Here is a 20,870-nt window from a genome sequence, read left to right on the forward strand (position 1 = left end):
CTTCCTAATGTAGCCTTTACTGCTACAAACTTCCTCCTTAGTACTGCTTTTGCTGCTTCTCATAATTTTTGTTATGTTGCTTTTTTTAGTTGTCTCAAAATATTATTTCCCTTTTGTTTTTTTCCTTTGACCCATTGGTTGGTCAAGATTTTGTTGTTTAATTTTCACATAATTGTGAATTTGCCAGTATTCATTCTAATATTGATTGATAACTAGTTTTATTTCATTGTGGCTGGAAAAGGTACTTGTTATGATTTCATACTTCTTTAATTTGTTAATTTTTTTGTGCTCTAATGTGCTGTGTCTTGGAGAAAGTTTCTTTCCTTCTTTTTCTTGTTCTTTTTTGGTATGCTAGAAAAGAGTGTATTTTCTCCTGTTGGGGGAATATTCTGTATATGTGTTAGGTTCACTTGTTCTGTACCATTCAAATCCTGTGTCCTTACTAATCATTTGTCTGGATGGATGTTCTGTACATTATTGAGATTTCCTATTATTTTGTTGCTTTTACCCTTTGTTGGCCATGTTTGTTTAATTTATTTATGTTCTCTGGTATAGTTGTGTATATATTTTTTATAATTATTTTTCTTGTGAATTTACTATTATATAGTGTCTGTATCTCCTGTGACAGTTTTGAGTGAAAATTTATTTTAAGTATAGCTACTCATGCTCTTATTTTGGTTACCATGTGCATGAATACCTTTATTCTTTTTTTCCGCTTTCAGGTTATCTTTGTCCTTAAATTTAAGATAAGTTTCTTGTAGATAGCACATAGTTGGATCTTATTGTTTTAAAAAATCCATTTAGCCACTTTCTTTTGGACATGGAGTTAAATCCATTTATGTTTAGTAATTGGCAGAAAAGGACTTACTGTTGCCATTATGTTGTATTTTGTCTTGTAGTTCTTTTTCTCCTCATGGCTGTCTTCTTTTGTGTCTTATATTTTTTCTACTGAACATGCTATGATTGCATTCTCATTTTGGGGGGGTGTATATTCTGTAGATGTTTTCTTTTTGGTTACCATGGGATTTATGTAAAGCATCATAACCTGTTTTAAGCTGATAATAGATTGTATTCAATTACACACAGAAACTATATTTTTACCTTTTCCTCACTCACATTTTATTAGTCAGAAGTCACATGTTTTTATGTGTCTCCATTAACATATTTGTTAGTTTATTTGTACTTTTGTCTTTCAATGTCTATACTAGAATTAAAAATCATTTATGTTTCAGGGTTATAGTATCCTGTATTTATACCTTTACCAGTGAGTTATATTTTCAAATGCTTACAGCCTTTTCATTTCCACTTGAAAGACTTCCTTTAGTATTTCTTGTAAGGCAGGTCTGCTATTGATGAACTTCCTCAGCTTTTTTTTAATCTGAGAAAATCTCAGTTTTGAATGATATTTTTTTTGTCAAATATGGTATTCATGGTTGTCATTTTTTTCTTAATCCCACTTTTCTACCTGCAAGATGTCTGCTGGGAAATTCACTGTTATTATTAATAGAGTTTACCTCATATTTGATACTTTTCTCATACTACTATTAACATCTGTCTTCTGTTCTTGACTTTTGAGAATTTGATTATATGACTTGGTGTGGACCTTTTTGCGTTTATCATATTTGGGATCCTTTGAGCTTCTTGAATCTGGATATCTGTTATCCATATTTGGGAAGTTTTTGACCAAAGTAATGGTCCATTCTTCTGCAACTCCCATGGTGCATATATTGGTTTACTTAATATTGTTCCAGAGTCTGTTAAGTTCTTTTCACTCTTTTTTCCTACTTCAGTTCTCTGACTGGATAATTTCTGACCTGTCTTTGAGTTCATGGATTCTTCTGCTTGGTAATGTCTGCTGGTGAACTCCTTTACTGGATTTTTTTAGTTCAGGTTTTTTTTTTTTTTTTTTTTTTTTTTTGTTGTTCTGGGAATTGAACTCAGGGGCATTTAACCATTGAGCCACATCTCCAGCCCTGTTTTGTATTTTATTAGAGACAGGCTCTCACTGAGTTGCTTAGTGCTTTGCTAAGTTGCTGAGGTTGGCTTTGAACTCTGGATACCCCTGTTTTAGCCTCCTGAGCTGCTGGGATTATGGGTTTGCGCCACTGCGCCCAGTTTAGTTCAGTTTTTTGCATTCTTCAGTTCCAGACTTTCTCTCTGGTTCTTTTAAAATATTTGCTCTTTGTTGAAATTGTTGTTTTGTTCATACATCATTTTCCTGAGCTTGTTGAACATTGTTATGATAGTTATTTTGAATCCTTTCTTGGGTAACTCAGATTTATTTTGGTCCTTGGCCATGCCTTCCTGTTTCTCCATGTTCCTTGTAGCTTTGTATTGGTATTTGCACATTTGAAAATATGCAAATTTTCTTTCCTAGTCCTTATACTCCTTATGGACTGACTTTATAAAGGGGAGAACTTTTATCAGTCCAGCTGAGGAATTGTTGGAGCCTCTCAAACCTTTTCTGTGGGTATGTCTTCTCTGGATTTGTGTTTATACATTATAGTAAGAAAATTGCTGGTTTCTTTTTGTTTTGGGGTGTTTGTGATGTCTTGGTCTGTCTGGTGTTCATGTATTATACACCTTTGAAGTAGTGTCATGCCTACCAGCCCCCTTTTATGTTCTCAGTGCCCCCCACTCCCTGCATCTTGAGTAAGCCAGATCCTGTTAGCACCCTGATTCAGGTCAGTCACAGCCCAGTCCCTTCTGCAGTTCTAGCAAAAGATGGAATGTTGGACATGTTATCCACTCTGTTTTCCCTAAGGAAGAAGCAATTGGTCCTATGGAGCTATAGCGTGATGCCCAGCTCAGGCTACTAAGATCCATCTGTATTCCAATACAGGCAAGATAGAAACTCCTCCCTTGGTTTACTCTTGTGAAATGCTCAGCACTTTGGACATAGAGTCCAGTCTTCTGTTTTTCTCCCTTGGGAGACTTCAGGTGTCGGAGCTTTTGCCTGATCACATGATAACTGTGCTGGGGTGGGGTGGGGAGCAACTCTGGTGAGAACATCCCCAGAACTTTCTTGCTGGCTTCAATGTGACTGATTTTGTACTTGCCTTGGGTACAGGAGTCTTTCAATTGGTGTCTAGATTCCTCATAAAGGGAATTGTTTTTTGTGTTGTTGAATGGATGTTTTAATAGGAGGGAGGAAGTTTTGGGGATTCCCAGTCTGTTATTACTGACATCAGTCCCATCAAGGGCATTTATTTGTTTTTTCTTAATTAAAAATTAAAATTAGATTTGGGCTGGGCATGGTGGTGTACTCCTATAATTGTGACTGGGGAGGCTGAGGCAGGATTGTGAGTTTAAGGCTACCCTTAGCAATTTAGCAAGGCCGTAGGCAACTTGGACTCTGTCTCAAAAGGGTGGCGAGGGCGCTGGGGAATGTTCTTTGGTTCAGCACCCCTGGGTTCAATCTTGGTACACAAAAAGGAAAAAAGAAAACCCAAACCCCCAAACAAACAACACAGTTTAGGGCTAGCTAGGCCTCACTAGCCACATTTAAATTGTATGCAAGTTCATTTTATTCTTTTGTGGTACTCGGGTCCAAATCCAGGGTTTTGTGCATGCCAGACAGGTGCTTTACTGCTCTACTACTGAATTACATCCCCAGCCCCAAGGAAATTCTGAAATAAACTGACTGTTGACATCTTTAGATTGGCCTTTTTTTTTTTTTTTTTTAAATTTGCTTTGAGTTCTTGACCATGAAGAAGTCAATAAGACAGTTTGGTGCTACTGTCTTGGTATGTGCCTAGGCACCCAGCAGTCTTACCATTCACTGCTCTTGGGTTATTTATTAATGAAAATATCTGTACAGCAATAAAAGAAAATGATGTCTGGGTATTATTATGAATTTAAGTTTGATATTGCAGATCTCCAGAGAAACTCAGAGATTGGGTTTGTTGAAGCACATGCTCAGAACTGCTACTTCATTGAATTAAATAAATTCCCTTCTATTGTTCACCTAAGAGACTTTAAAAATTATTAAAAAATGAATGAATAGTGACTTTTGTTATATATATATATTTTTCTCATGGTGCTGGGGAGCAAATCCAGGCATCATGCATATTAGGCAAGTGTTCTGCCACTGAACTAGATCCCCAACCCCTGTCTAATGCTTTTCATGCTTCTTTTGAACTATTATATGATTTTACTTCCTTTTTTTGCTGTGCTAGGGATTGAACCCAGGGCTTTGCACATGTGCTTTGCCACTGAGCTACATCCCTAACCCCATAATGTGGGGGAAAAAAACACGAAAAAAGACAATTAGAAAACAGTGGTGTAAATTACTTTGAAAGAACCTTGTGTGTTTGGGATAAGTTTAATTTAGTCTTGATATATTTTGGTATTATTTTTCTAACTATATATACTTAATACTGTATATATTTAAATACCATGATGATGATGATGATAACAACATTCATTTAGAATTACCTATATGTTTATTATTTTTCCTGTATGTACTTTTTACTGTAACTCTAAGGTTCTATCTGGAATCTTTATTATCCTGCCTAAATAATATCCTTAGGGCTTGGAGGTGGATTGGTAGTTCAGTTAGTGTGCTTGCCTAGCTTTCTGGAGACCTGTTTGTGAGACCCAGCGCTGCAAAAAAAGAGTGGGGAAGTTCCTTAAGCATTTCATTTAATGTGTAAACTCTATTTTGGTTTTTTGAAGTTTGATCTTTTTTTTTTTTTTTACTAGAAATTAAACCCAGGGGCATATTGCTGCTGAGTTACATTCCCAGCCTCTTTTAAATTTTGAGTTAGGGTCTCACAAAGTTGCTGAGGCTGGCCTTGGACTTTTTTTTTCATTTTAATTTGTTATATATGACAGCAGAATGCATTACAATTCATATTACACATATAGAGCACAATTTTTTGTATCTCTTGTTGTACACAAAGTAGAGTCATACCATTTGTGTCTTCATACATGTACTTAGTTAATGATGTCCATCTTTCCTACCCCCATGCTCCCTACCTTCCTTTGCCCTATCTAGAGTACATCTAATCCTCCCATGCCCCCCACTCCCACCACATTATGAATCATCAGCCTTAAATCAGAGAAAGCATTTGGTTTTTGGGTTTGGCTAACTTCACTTTGCATTATCTTCTCCAACTCCATCCATTTACCTGCAAATGCCATGATTTTGTTCTCTCTTAATGCTGAATAATATTCCATTATGTATATATAACACATTTTCTTGATCCATTCATCTACTGAAGGGCATCTAGGTTGGTTCCACAGTTTAGCTATTGTGAATTGTGGTGCAGTAAACATTGATGTGGCTGTGTCCCTGTAGTATGCTGTTTTTAAGTCCTTCGGGTATAGACCAAGGAGTGGGATAGCTGGGTCAAATGGTGGCTCCATTCTCAGGTTTCCAAGGATTCTCTATACTGCTTTCCAAACTGGCTACACCAATTTTCAGTCCTATCAGCAATGCATGAGTGTGCCTTTTCCCCCACATCCTTGCTAACACGTATTGTTGTTTGTATTCTTAATAGCTGTCATTCTAACTGGAGTGAGATGAAATCTTAGAGGAGTAGTTTTGATTTGCATTTCTCTAATTGCTAGAGATGTTGATCATTTTTTCATATATTTGTTGACTGATTGTATATCTTCTGAGAAGTATTTTTTTTTTTTGGTGTTAAGATTTTTGTGTTTAGATATCCTAGAGATTAGTGCTCTATCTGATGTGTGTATAGTAAGAATTTGACTTTTGATCATCCTGCCTGAGTCTCTGGGATTATAGATGTATGCCTTTGTGACTGACTGAAGTTCAGTCTTTAGTTTGCCTTTTTTTGGAACTATTTTCTTTGGGTATAGAATTCACATTTGCACATACTTTGTTTCTGCATGGTGAATCTCCACTATCTCTATCTTCACTATCTCTGGCATTTAGTTTTTTTTTTAAAATTTTTTTACTTTGTGAAGTCCTCTAATGATGATATAATCTTGTCTTTTATCCTTTAGGTGCTTGAAAAATTTTGTCTTTGGTTTTCTGTATCTTAACTATTATATTCCCAGATGTAGATTTTGCTTCAGTTCTGGAAAACTGAGTTGTTTCTTATCATTTGTTCAAATGCTGTTTTTGCCCTAATCTTTCTATTTTCTCTCTCCTGCAGTATGGAAGATTGAACCCCACCCCAGCAACACTCTATATACACTGAACTAAATCCACTGCCTGTTTTGTTTTTATTTTGAGACAGGGTCTCTGTAAGTAGCTGAGGCTGCCCTTGAACTTTTGATCCTCCTGCTTTAGTCTCATGAGTAGCTGGGATTACAGGCGTGAACCACCACATCCAGTTCCATATATTTTTTAACTGATATAACTTTATTTATAAGACTCTTCTAGTGTTAGGATTGGAAATTGATACAGATTTTTTTTTCTGTTTTATTCTAGTTTGCATTTATGCCGGATTCTCAGTGAAAATAAAAGCCATGATAGTTCTACTTATAGAGGTAAGATTTTTAAAAGTTTCATAGCTGTCGTTTTTGGCTTGATTAAAATTTGTAACTATCCTGCTTTCCATTCATTTTTATATATGAAAACCAAATGTATAAGAGTCCACATTATGTAAAGCATTTATATGAATACATTACACTCAGGATTAAAATTATAGTAAGAGTATATATCTTGTATTTGACCTGCATTATAGTCATATGCTGTTAACTAATTTTTATAATTGGGACTTTGTATATTTAGTTAAATTTTAGCAGTTAGCTGTACCAATCATAAAGTTGAGAAAAAACTAGTCTGGAAAGAAAAACTGTTTTTGTTTGTACTAGAAAATTTCCAGAGTTCAGTGTTTTTACTAAAGCTGATTATGTTCAGGTGGTACCTGGGGATCTTGTTAAAGGCAGTTGTCATGGAAAACATGAAAAGCAAAGGAGTTGTTTACTGCATATCACACAAATATGATTTATTATGTAAAATGTTATATAATTAAATTGGATGGAGATTTGAATTTTGAAGGATTTTACTATTAAACATTTATTAATTTAAAAATAGGTATTGGATTTGGCAAAGGAGGGGCAAGAATAAAAGCAATTGTATCAATTAAGTTTTAAGCATTTTTCACATGTAGCTTTTGTTGAGCATAAAACCTACAGTGTTTTTAGTATGAAAAAATACTTTTACAACCAACATTCTATTTTTAAAAATCAATATGTAAAATTTATTTTGCTTATTTAAATTATGATTTTGTGAGTAGAAGATTAGGACAGAATGTTTTCCAATAAATGTTTACTTTCATTTTTATAAAAAATTAAATATTACCTTAACATTACAGGATATACTTTTTAAAGAACATTTACCTGGGTGTAGTGGTGCAAGCCTGTAATCCCAGTGGCTGGGGAGGCTGAGACAGGAAGATTGCAAGTTCAAAGCCAGCCACAATAAAAGCAAGGCACTAAGCAACTCAGTCTCTAAACAAAATACAAAATAGGGCTGGGGATGTGGCTCAATGGTTGAGTACCCCGACTTCAGTCCCCACCCCCCACCTCCCCAGAAAAAAGGAATGTTTATATGCTTTAGTGGAAAGTATTTTTCTTAACAAATCAAAGAGCCATTTTTGATTTAACATCCTTAGCGTACAACCCCCCCCCAATATTATTAACTTGTTTATCCTACTTATAAAATTGTATAATTAAGGACTGGCAGTTTAGCTTAGCAATAGAGCACTTGCCTAGCAATCGTGAGGCTCGGGGTTAATCCCAAGCACTGAAAGAAAAAAAAGATTGTATGATCACTCATAAAGACTTTTGTGGTTAAGGTAACATGTTCTTGTTTAAGTCAGTTGACTGCCAGAAATTAAGGATGTATAAAAATATTTCTTCATAAAATCACTTGGGGGTGTAGCTCAGTGATGAAGTGTTTGCCTAACATGTTTGAAGCCCTGGGTTCAAGCCCAGCATTACAAAATCACATGGATACTTAATTTTTGTCTCCCCCACACTTAAAATCACTTTCTAACTACTCAGTTAACTTTGATTTTTGCTTGAAACCTTGATGGATAAGAAAGTCTTTAAAAAAAAAAAACAAAAAAGAAAAAAACAACCCATGATGTTAATATAACACAGCATTACTATTCTTTCAGTTTTAAGTGGGACTGTGGATCTTTAATAACTGTTGGATCATTGTTAATTTTTATGGTTATTTTGATTCATGTGTGAAACCAAAAATAGTTATGTATGTGGCCTCATTGGCTGAACAGCCAGTGAGTGCTCTTTTTTTAACCCTGTTTGCTTTTTCAACACATGTGCATTTTGGCTGATCTCTGCCAATAGTTAGGCTCCTGTCTGAGGTCCCCATTTGGTAGTCCATGCACAAAACTGAGTGAATGCCATTTCTTTGGAATTGTCTTTGTTGCTGTTCTGGGTTATTAAGTTTGTGTAGTGTCCCTTTGACCTTTCATTTCTATCCCTCCCTTGAATTAATTTCATTTCAGGCAGGCTGTTAATTTCATTTCAGGTACACACTGCTTGTTCCTTTTCTAAATTATCCCTGACCTTCACCAATAAAACAACAATGTGATGATGGCTTATAATCATGAATAGTACTAGTGAAATTAGACATAACCAAGAACTGGTGGTGTTTTAGTTATCTTTTTCGTTGCTGTGACTAAAAACACAGATAGGAACAATTTTAGAGGAGGAAATGTTTATTTGGCGGCTCATGGTTTCAGACGACTCAGTTGATAGACAGTTGGCTCCATTCCTCAGGGATCTAGGTGAGACAGAACCCATTCAGTTCACTTCTGAATGTTCTTACACATAAGCTCTTGGGGGACACCTTATATCTTAAACCATAATGTTCTACCTCTGGTCCCTAGAAGTACAGACTTATCTCACAATGCAAAGTACAGTTAGTCTGTTTCCAAGAGTTCCTATAGTCTCAATGTAGTTTAAGCATTGCCCAAAAGTTCAAGTACAAAGTCTCTTAGTTTCAGGGCAGACTTGTATTGTGAGCTCCTTAGAAAAAATCAAAATCAATTTATTGGTGTCATATATGTAAAGGTACAAAGTTACATTTCTATTTAGAAAAAAGAGGGGCATAGAAAGAAGGGATGGGACCAAAACAAGACCAAAATCCAGTTGGGCAAACAAGTCCTGCAGTTCTGTGTCCACCATCTGGAGCACATCTGAGCTGCTGGGATTACAAGTGTGTGCCTTTATACCAGGCAATAGTAGAATCCATTTTGACATAATTATACAAACATGGAATATGTCTTGTTCTAATTCATACCCCAGTACCTCTCCTTCCCCTTCCTTCTACCCACCTCTGCTCTCTTTCTTCTATTGATCTTTCTGCCATTTACCCATAGATTCATTTTTTTCTTAAACTCTCTTGAGCCTAAGATGGTTGTAGTCTTGCTAATTCCTGTGATTCCCTCAAGCCATCTTTCTTTTTGTCTCTGGGCAGAGTTTTTAACATTCTTTAGTGGCCCTGATATCTTTAACAACTGTTACTTCCTTAGCTCCAGTTTTACTCCCACCTTTCAAGTCCAGGGTTTTCAAATCTTTTCGTTGTGCCTTGTGTTCCTGAATATTGCAATAAACTTGGCTAAAAGCCTCCAGCAATACCCATGCCACTGCCTAAATAATATCCTGCCTAGAAATTTCTTATGTCAGATTAAGAATTAGTCCACCACTTTTAAATCAACCCCACAGAAAGTCTCAGGACACGGGCAAAATGTAGGCAATTTCTTGGCTAGAACATAACACTAATGGCATACAAAGTGTTCTGTTAATTTTTTTTTTGTGTGTAATTATAAATTTCTCCCGGGCTGGGGATGTGGCTCAAGTGGTAACTCGCTCACCTGTCATCGCGGGGCCCTGGGTTTGATCCTCAGCACCACATAAAACTAAAATATAGATGTTGTGTCCACCAAAAAACTAAAAAATAAATATTAAAAAATTGTCTCTCTCTCTCTTAAAAAACAAAAAACATAAATTTCTCCCACCATTGTAAAGCTTTCTTTTTGACTCCAGTATAGATTTTACATGCTTTTGTGTGATTAGCCTGGTTGACTTAAAATATCACTTACTATTACTCTAGATAAACACAATGGGAGTTCCTAACCACTTTTAAATAAGCATTTAGAAAACTTGTGAATTGGGGACTATCTTTGCTACTTAATTGATTATAATGTGAATGTTTTTATGTCCTATCAGTGTTAGCAAGATGACCCCATTTGTTATCTCTTTTTAAATTTTTCTCTGTGATAAAGAGAATACCCTGAGCCCCCATGATCTTTAGGGGACATAACTCTTATTGGATCGTAGCTTATGATAATCACCTGTTTTGTCCTTCTGAGTGATTGCTTTTATTAAAACAATATTTTTTAGCTAGGCACCTTGGTGTATACCAGTAATCCCAGGGATTCTGAAGGCTAAGACAGGAGGATCACAAGTTCAAGGCCAGCTTCAGCAACTCAGCGAGGCTCTAAACAACTTAGTGAGATCTTGACTCAAAATAAGAAATAAAAAGGGTTGGGGATGTCTCTCAGTTAAAAAAAAAAAAACAAAACAAAAACCTCTGGCTGGGTTCAGTTCCCCAGTAAACCTCTTACCCAAATCGTAGCTGTCTGGATAATTTGAAATAAATATTGTGTGTGGTAAGATGTTTTATTAATGAAAATGGAAGGCATGAAATTGATGTCATGTTCCTACCGTACCAACAGGTAGAAATTTTTCCTTTTTGGTACTGGGGATTGAACTCGGGGACATTCAACCACTGAGCCCATCCTCATCCCTTTTTTGTATTTTATGTAGCAACAGGGTCTCACTGAGTTGCTTAGTGCTTCGCTTTTGCTGAGGCTGGCTTTGAACTCAGACCCTGGAGCTGCTGGGATTACAGGCACGTATCACCATGCCTGGCATTTTCTGTTTTAATATATAGTTATAAGCACTATGAAGGCATAGTTGTAAAAAGGCAGAATATATGTAATGATTTCTCATAGAGAATTGGAGTAATTTAGTTATATTTATTTAGCAAATGATTTAATGGACAAATTTATTTCATTGTAAAATCATGTTTTTATTGGTAAAAAGGAGATTGATACATGCTTTGATATCTGTCATGTCCCTGTTTTGTAAATAGTAGTCATACCAGGAGAGAAGATTTTTAAATATTTCATTTTTTGCTTGCTGTTTTGCCCTGAAATTATGATTTCCCTCAAAAGGGAATAATAATAGGATTTATTTTATATAAGTGTTTTTAGAGGTGCTTGTTTTCCTGATTTTAGTGGTTAGAAAGAGGTAAAGTTTTTAGTGTGTGGAACTGAAGATGGCCAGCAGAAGGTGTCCACTCCAAAAACAAAAGATTTTTTTTTTCAGGAAATGGGGCTGTTGAAATTTTATGGATGTGGGTGTGTCTTGCTCTGTTATAGACCCCAGAGTCTCCCCCCCCCCCCTTCTCTCTTTTCTCCTTGTTTGTGCCTAAGGGCAAGAAGGAGCAGCACTGGTGTAATCCATTGTGTTGGGAAATTGGATCCCTGGAGGTGTGGAGGTGTTAGATCTGGAAAGTGTGATCCCAGTGGTTAGCTTTTAGCCTCCCAGTGATAACCAGCCATCATCCTTTCTCCACCCCCATCTTTCATTATCTACACTTAATGCCAGGCCTTCTGCCCCCTGCCTGAGTTAGTTGAGGAATGTGACATTTCCTGTCCCCTCAGGCCAGGTGGGGCTGTAGGCAGATTGCTTTTTGGCAAAGAAAGCCTGTGGGGAGTTAGTACAGGGGGCTTATTTTATAGAATTATTTTCTTAACCTCATGTTCCCACCATCCTCATCTATTTGCCCCCTTACAGTAGCATGAATAAATGTTTTTAGAAGTGTTGTAGGGGAATCAAAATACCAAACAATATGCACAGTTGATGTAAATATGTGGAGTCTGTAGACATAAGTAAAAGAACACATTAGCATTGGATTTTTGTAAAAAATGAAAGTATAAACTACTAGATAAAAACATTAGAAGTATATTTTTCTTTTTATTATTGATGTTTATAGTAATTCTGAGATGTAGGAAATGTATCGATTTCCCTCAAAAATCTGCCTATCATGTTCAGAAGAATGTGTCCTTCAACTATTTCTTTTGTGTTTAACAGATTTCCAGCAAGCTCTCTATGAGTTGTCATACCATGTCATTAAAGGAAATCTAAAGCACGAACAGGCATCTAATGTTCTTAATGACATTAGTGTAAGTATATCTATGTTTAAAACTTAATTGTTGCATATCTCCTTTTGAGTTTAATATAAAGATCTTTCCAGGGACTGAACCCAGGGGTGCTTAGCCACTGAGCCACATCCCCATCCCTTTAAAAAAAAAGTTTTTTTTGAGACAGGGTCTTGCTAAAATTGCTTAGGGCTGCCTTTGAACTTGCAGTCCTCCTGCCTCAGCCTCCCAAATCATTGGGATTACAGGCCTGGGTGTGTCACCATGCCCAGCTGATACAAAGATCTTTTAAGTGTATGTAGCTTAGGTTTCATTTTATTCAAAATTATAGTAGTTCGTTTTTTAAGGTAATATTGGTAAGCTATTTTTGCTAGACAGCAATAAACGTATTTTAATCTTTCTGTCTGGTTGTAAGTAATGCAGAAAATGTTAGGGAAATTGGAAGAGCAAAAAAGTGTACTATAACAAAGTCTAGGTATCCTTAATGAAAAGTGCTGCTGTAAATAATAAGTTGGCTAAAATATTTTCTCCTAATTAAAGTATAATGAGCTGTTTTTGGTTTGCAGTTAAGTTTAAAAATTAACTATTTTTAAAATTGAGTATTAAATTATTTTAAATTATGGTTCCATGGCTCTAACATGTATTTCTGGTTTTCACCTGCTTGCTGTTTGTTTTAGAAAATATTAGATTTTTTTAAACCTTTAGTTAGCTATTTCTATTTCTAGAATTAAAGTTAGATTTAGACCAGAATGGGCTGGGATTATGGCTCAGTGGTAGGGTGCTTGCCTAGCACATGTGAGGCACTGAGTTCGATCCTCAGCACCACATTAAAAAATTGAATAAGTAAAATAAAGTACTCTGTCCATCTACAGCCAACAAAACAAAACAAACAAACAAAAAAGATTCAGACCATATGCTTTACATGATAGTTTGTATTTGAACTGGAAGATTGGCTGTCAAAGTATAAGAGGGGTTTATTGAACCCAATAGCTATGATTCAAGTTTTACAATTGGCATGTTAGTCTGTTGCTACTTAGGTTGATTTTTAGACTTTTACAAATAAAAATACTTGTCCAGTTCAGAACAGCTTTTATATTGAGTTGAGAATCTGGAGCTTTTTGTCTCAGTATGAATTTCACTTGTTGTGTTGATTTAAGCTTCTGAAGCCTTTTTCTGTTTTGGGAGACTATCTCTTTTGTATGATTTTTGTGCTTTCCTGGAATACTCATAAAGAAATCCCCCCATCCATTTTTCCATTGGTGCATTGTAGTTGTACACAATTCTTTAGGAAATTCTAAGCGTAGCCCCCCCATTCTTTGTTGTGTTTTGAGTGGTATGACTTTGATATTTCTCTTACACCCAGATTGTCTGCAGCTGATACCTGCAGAATCTATGTTGGAATGGTCTCTTGCTTTTTTATTTTGCCATACTAGAGGTTGAACCCAGGGCTTTGTGCATGCTAGATAAATGCTCCTCCACTGAGCAACATCCCTAGCACACCCCCTCCCCTTTAAAATTTTATTTTGAGACAGGGCCTTGCTAAATTGCTAAGGCTGGCTTTGAACTTGCAGTCCTCTTGCCTCAGCCTCCTGAGTAACTGGGATTACAGATGTGTGCTACCTCACCCAGTTGGAATGGTATTGTTTTTAAACAACCAACATTCCATGTTTGAAAATTCTTGCATTGATTCATTTTTGGTCTTCAGGTAGCCTTAGTACTTGGCAATCAAATAAATATAGTTAAGAATTCATAGCCCTTAGAAACTTCACTAAATTGGGTTGACCATGAAGGTGATATCATTCTGTAAATTGGACATTGATATAAGTTTTAGTGTGTTTATGGAATGTAACTATTTTCCCATTTAATAATAGTAAATAGTTCAAGTAAGTGTTACGTATGTGTGCTTGGACTTAGTGTCTCCTTTCTTTTTGATTATTTAGTGATATCTTTGTATATACTTTTACAGCTGATTATCTTTGTCCTGGCTCTCATAGCACTACACAGGGTCCAGTGTCTTAGCCACAGAAATGTATTTTGTGTGTCTCCTTGCAGTTTCTTGTTTTTCTTTAGAATTTCTTTATTATAGTGTCTGAAAATATGCTAATTTTGGAGTTACTGTAGTGCTAGCAAACTATAATTGCTATAATTGAACCATGGCCTTGGTTGGCAAATGGTTCTAAAATTGAGCATGGGAGTAGGAAGACAGGAGACAAATACAGAATAATGCTGATGTTTTTTTTTTTTTCATTCAGAAGCAGAGGATTTGAGTGTATAAAGAAAATATATTTTTTGATAATTATTTTCATCTTCAGAGAATTTTGAGTTCTGTTAATTAGTTTTATATTGTTTTTAGATTTTTTGATGTTCTGAATCATTATGATTTTTTTTTCATACTGGGGATTGAACTCGGGTGCATTTAACCACTGAGCCACATCCCTAGCCCTACTTTGTATTTTATTTAGAGACAGGGTCTCACAGAGTTGCTTAGTGCCTCATAGTTGCTGAGGCTGGCTTTGACCTTGTGATCCTCCTGCCTCAGCTTCCTGAGCTGCTGGGATTACAGGTGTGTGCCACTGAGCCAGCTTGAATCACTATGATTTTTGCATAGATCAAGTATTGACTCAGGCATGAGCACAACAACATTTAAAGTTTGGATTAAAAAAATGTATCATTCTTAACAGTTCTGCTTTAGGTGGTATAAGGTACTCTAAATTTCATTGCTTACCTGAGGTACTTGTTCAGGTATCTTTTTAAATTTTTTTTTTTTTAGGTTGTAGTTGGACACAATACCTTTATTTTATTTATTTATTTTTATGTGGTATTGAGGATTGAACCCAGCACCTTGCGCGTGCTTGGTGAACACTCTACTGCTGAGCCACAACCCCAGCCCAAGTCATTGCTTTTTATTGGTAACATGAATTCATTAAGATGATGTTTGGTTCTCTTGGGAAATTTCTTTTAGCTTATCCAGCCCATTTTTACAAGCAAGATTAGGATGGCACAGTTGGAAAGAGAATTTCCCTCACCTGCCCCTTCACTCACCCACCCCAACCCTTGGCAGAAAATAAACTGAAGAGTACTGCTATTCTGAGACCATAATACTTGTTGTGTATTATTCTGGTATTTATTGTAAATATATTTTTAAAATTAGGAATTTCGTGAGGATATGCCTTCCATTCTTGCTGATGTATTCTGCATATTAGGTAGGTATAAAATCTTTATTTCACCTGTAATGTATGTTGTTTGATAAATTAATGTTAAATAAAATGTTTTTTTCAAAATAAAGATTTTACAAGTGTGCAAAAGTTTCTACAAATCTAAAGCAATTTTTTTACTTTGTAGAGAATATAGTATTTTGAGACAAATGTTGGTACAATCACTTATAGTTTTAAAATATAATTCAAAATTTTTGAGTGTTTAACATATATTCATATAAATTTAAGCTAAATTATTTCAAGTAAAAACAGCCAAGTTTTCCAACATTTAGCTTGTCAGTTATTGAAAGGTTAGTAACCAAATAATTAATGTCACTTAATTGATTTATGCCAAATAGGTTTTCAGTGAATGATGTCAAAATCTTAGGACATTCAAGATATTTACTTTGTTGTTGAACTCTTTTAATTCTTCTTAGTTTTAGAACGAGCAAAAAGAGCCTAAGTAATCAAAAGTACTTTGGAGGATGAGTAACCTGCTTTGGAAATAGCAACTTCTTTATTTGTCCAGAATAAATAAGAATTCATGCAGGATAAAAAAGGAATATTTCTTTGACTTAGAACAAAAAGTAGTGTCCCTCTATGGGAAGCACAGACTTAAAAAATAGTGTGGATTACAATTTTTTTTCTAATTTTAGATTCACAATAAAATAGCTTTGAACACTGTTTCCCCCATCACTTTTGTGCTTTCCTAAAACTTTGAATCAAATGGAAACATTTCTAGACATTATGATAATCATTGTAAAACAAGATATCCTCTGAGAGTTTGTCAAGCTGTAATGAATATTTTAGCTCATTAATCTTAATCCCTAGAATTAGGTAAATTAAATGTTTCACTGAGAGTCCAGAATTTGATCTCAACAAATATATAAATGTCTGTGCTAGATCCTTTGGGATGTTTCAAATTTCATAATAGTGGTTATGTTGGGAACAGGTCAAATATATGTGGACTGTGAGTGATAAATGAAAAGAACAAACCATTGATGGTGCGACCATGTGTTTTAGTTTTATTTTTCCTGGTATGATTATCGATAGTGCCCTCTTTCAATCTCAAAACTGTCCTTTTTGGAAGATAAAGTACATGTTCCTGCTCTCAGGTGGATTGATTGATTGATGCCAAATAGAAAACCTTTGAAACTTAATTTTTAAAATAGGTACTAAAGATATTTTGTTAGTTTATAAGGAAGTATAATATGAAACAAGTTTCAATTTTGATTTTTTTTTACAATATATTTGTAAGACTGAAAGACTGATTTGTAGGTGATGTTTTGTGAAAGCTGTTGTTTCTTAATAATAGTGTTAGGTGTCTGGTCATCGTGGTGCCCTGCTGAAATCCCAGCTACTCAGGAGACCAAGGCCAGGAGGATTACAAGTTTGAGGCCAGCCCTAGCAACTTAGACCTTGTCTCAAAATATAAAAGATAAAAGGGGGTGGTACTGTAGTTCACTGGTAGAACGCCTCTTGGGCTCAATCTCCACTACCACCACCACACCAAAACAAACAAAAAAATCAAGAGCATAGTTTGTAATCAATTATCAGCTTACTTGTTCTAGTAATGTCTTTATTAACTTTATTAGCATATAGTTTCCCTTCATAGTTATTTAGTGATATGAATTATTGTTACAAGTCATTGTATATATATGTGTGTGTGTATATATACATATATACACACACACTATATGTATATACACACACACACACCATACACACACACACACACACACACACACACACAACCTTCATTTTATTTATTTATTTTTTTACGTGGTGCTGAGGATTGAACCCAGTGCCTTGCATGTGCTAGGCAAGCGTTGTACTGCCACAAACCCAGCCCAAGTCATTGCTTTTTATTGGTAACATGAATTCATTAAGATGATGTTTGGTTCTCTTGGGAAATTTCTTTTAGCTTATCCAGCCCATTTTTACAAGCAAGATTAGGATGGCACAGTTGGAAAGAGAATTTCCCTCACCTGCCCCCTCACTCACCCACCCCAACCCTTGGCAGAAAATAAAATACAATCCAAGGGTGACCCCAGATCAAGGTAGGAGAATAGGAATAAGAATGTGAGCTATCTGTAATGATGATGATGATAACGATGATGCTGATGATGTAGGTGCTATTTTTGGAGCACCTTGTGTGTTTTAGGTATTGTATTAACCATTTAATTTTAATCCTCATAGCATCTTTTGTAAGGTAGGTATGTAGATGAGGAAAATAAGGTTCGGAGAAGTGATTTTTCTATGTTGTCTTTCTAATATATTAAGAGTTTTAAGGGTGCTGTAATTTCCAGGTTCTCATAATAACTTTCATGTGAGGTGAAGGGAGTGTGAGAGCTGTAGTAACCTGAAAGCAGGACGCTGTTGTAACTTGATGTGCTAATGTGACCTCTGAGATACTGAGGACAAGAGTTGGAAATGGTTGGGCTTTTTATTAAAATTGAAGGGGAAATTAAAAAGAACTTACAGAAAATTTACTGTGGTCCTGTTAAGCATTTGCTCATATGGTCAGAACTTGAGATAATGATATCATAGTCATCATGTTAGGTGGCTGAGAGGAGAGCAGCCTTGACTTGAAGAAAATGAATTTGTTCATAGGTTCTCTGATCTTAAGGACCTTGGGGGGTGAATATTATGGACTTTAGGGCCCCAGAGGATAAGTAGTTATTGGTTCAAAGAATGATTACAGATTAGCTTCAGCCCTTTCAGGTCAGTATCCTTAAAGTTCTAGATTGAGAAAGAACCAGAAGAACAGATTAATAGTGTGAGGAAAGTGATTCCCTGATGAGAGATACAAACAGACTAAAAAGTCTTAATGAGAAATTGGAGATTGTATTGCATTTTGCATGCATAGATCACACCCTAACCCCATCCCCCCTCTTTGGTGCAACAGAGTGCATACAAGGCCTTACACATGCTGGACAAGTGTTTATACCACTGAGCCATATCCCCACCCTTACCATTTCCTTAATACTCTTGAGCTGGCTTTGTGCTTAGTTGTAGTGGCCAGGATATGGAGAAATGGCAACTCCTGAAGAAGGAAAGATGAAAAAGGGCCAGAAAAATATGGTTATGTTTGATGATAAATCCCCCTTTCTTTTGATTTTCAGTCTTGACAATAGAAAGTAAACTAAGCAAAGCTGTGAAAGGACTTCTGTTGTTTTTTTAAGACCACATAGAGACCAATTTTTATTACTTCACTAAAATTGGTGTCTTTTTAATATTCTAAGTTATCAAATTCAAAGATAGGCTTATAGTATGTAATCAGTTAGGCAAACAAGGCTGATTTCAGGATTATTGCTCTTTCTGCCAATCCTGGTTGGAATTTTTGATGCTTGGCATTTACCACCAATTGTTTTATTTCTGTACATCTCAGATCCAGAACTAGCTTGATAAGCTTTCTGAATAATTTGTTGAAACTCAGGGAGGTCCTGGTTTTAAATATTTCAGTAGAAAGAAAACATAAATATGAATAATTTTTAATTTAGTGACTAGAATTGTCATTCAAAATATGATATTAAGTATCTTTTAGTATTGTCTTTTCATAATGTTGGTGGCCAGGTAACTTAGAGTATGTTAGCTTGAGCAAGGTGGTTGTGGTCAGAGGTTTGAGAGTTAGAGGATCTTTCGAGTTAAAAGATATTTTGTCATTACCCAGTTCAACTTTGCAATAAAGGAAATCATCCCTTTGTTAGTGTTTCCAAGAAGTGCTAATTAAACTTGAATATTTCCCTTTTTTAAGAATAGTATTATTGTTATTTTTTGGGACTGGAGATGGAACCCAGAGGTGCTTTACTACTGATCTCACCCTTTTCATTTTGAGGCAGGGTCTCCCTAAGGTGCTTAGAGACTTGCTAAATTGCTGAGGTTAGCTTTAAATTTGCAATCCTCCTGCCTTAGCCACTTTGAGTTGTTGAGATTACAGGTTTGTGACACTGTGCCCAGCTGTGAAAACAGTATATATTTTTTTAAGCTATGTTGCTTCTAATGCCAGAGCAGGTTGTTCCTGTGTGACCAACTTACTATTTTTATGGATATATCATAGGTGATAGGGTCACTCTCTAATATGAGGAGAAATGAAAGCATTCATATACATATGAAAGATATCTCATGTTACTATGATTCTAAATTTTTCCAAATTCAGAATGAAGCATTTTAAAATTAGCTAGTCTTGGGGCTGGAGTTGTGGCTCAGTGGTAGAGAATTTGCCTAGCATGTGTGAAGTACTGGGTTTGATTCTCAGCACCACATATAAATAAATGAATAAAATAAAGGTCCACCAACATCTAAAAAAAATTTCAAAAATAAAATTAGTCATTAAAAAATAAGCAATTTATTTTAGTGCTAAGGAAGTCTAGTCAAATTTTTAATCTTTCTTTTTCATCATTATAGATATTGAGACAAATTGTTTAGAAGAAAAAAGCAAGAGAGACTATTTTACACAGTTGGTATTAGCATGTTTGGTAAGTTTTAAAAAAAGTTCCTTTTCTAAATTTTTCATTTAAAAGTTATAATCACAGTTACTCACGTTAATGGACAAGAATATTGACATGCTATGGACTTCAATATAAGGTGAGATTTGGGTTTTGGAATTGAGTGTTTCATGAAATTAGACATGCTGTTTCTATGACATAAGCTTGTTACCAAATCATTTAAACTGTACAAGAAAAACTTTTCAGTGATATTCCTGACCTAGTAAGTTCCTAACAAAGCAAAAGGTAAGCATTTATAAATAAAGTAAGTTGAAATGGTTGTAGATAGCTTTTAAACTGAATTTTTTCATAAACGCTTTTTTAGGCAAGGACAAGATGGAGGTAGTTTAAAAATAATAAATTCTAGAACTTGTTATAATCATTGTCTAGGAACCAAGTAGGAATGCCATTACTCTGACCTTGAAGAATATCCTGTCTTTGCTGTTGGAATTTGACTTACAGTAGAAACTAGAGGAGGCCAAAGTACGTACTGTATTATCTTAAGTGAAAATTCAGTTAAGACAGACTCAATGAGAATTTCATCTGTAGTTCTTATTGTTTGATGGCAGTGAATAGCATGCTTATAATTTTTAAGTAAATTTTTGGAAAGAGCTGTATACTATATATTTCATTACTTGTAGTCATTTTTGTTTACTAGACTTTCCATGCCTTTTTGCAAATTATAATTTGTGTTTTTTGTATTCTTGTAAAAAAGTTATTTTTAATATATTTAAGATTGTGGATGCATCGTTGGAATGCTAAAGAATAAAAGTTCTTTAATTATTTTTTAATACAGTATTTAGTTTCAGACACAGTTCTAAAGGAACGCTTGGATCCAGAAACATTGGAATCATTAGGGCTTATCAAACAATCACAGCAATTCAATCAAAAGTCTGTTAAAATCAAGACAAAACTTTTGTAAGTATATATATCTTATGTTGCAGATCAAATAGCTGAATGTACTTTCTCATTTTAAATACTAGCAGTTTCTAAGTATACTTTGAAGAATTTTT

General features: G+C 35.2%; 1 protein-coding gene across 10 annotated transcripts in view; it reads left to right on the forward strand.

The window, feature by feature from the left end:
• Thoc2 (THO complex subunit 2) overlaps window positions 1–20,870 on the forward strand; it is a 123,453-nt gene that overhangs the window by 15,026 nt on the left and 87,557 nt on the right. For 9 of the 10 annotated variants that reach the window (XM_078034308.1, XM_078034311.1, XM_021722374.3 and 6 more), the window contains exons 2-6: window positions 6,404–6,462; window positions 12,109–12,200; window positions 15,328–15,379; window positions 19,778–19,848; window positions 20,654–20,775. In XM_078034308.1, the coding sequence (XP_077890434.1) occupies window positions 6,404–6,462; window positions 12,109–12,200; window positions 15,328–15,379; window positions 19,778–19,848; window positions 20,654–20,775 (396 nt within the window). The remainder of the gene's footprint in view (window positions 1–6,403; window positions 6,463–12,108; window positions 12,201–15,327; window positions 15,380–19,777; window positions 19,849–20,653; window positions 20,776–20,870) is intronic. The other variant, XM_078034312.1, reaches the window with a different exon arrangement.

Source organism: Ictidomys tridecemlineatus, chromosome X (genome assembly GCF_052094955.1).
Source record: "Ictidomys tridecemlineatus isolate mIctTri1 chromosome X, mIctTri1.hap1, whole genome shotgun sequence".
Taxonomy (NCBI): Eukaryota; Metazoa; Chordata; class Mammalia; order Rodentia; family Sciuridae; genus Ictidomys; species Ictidomys tridecemlineatus.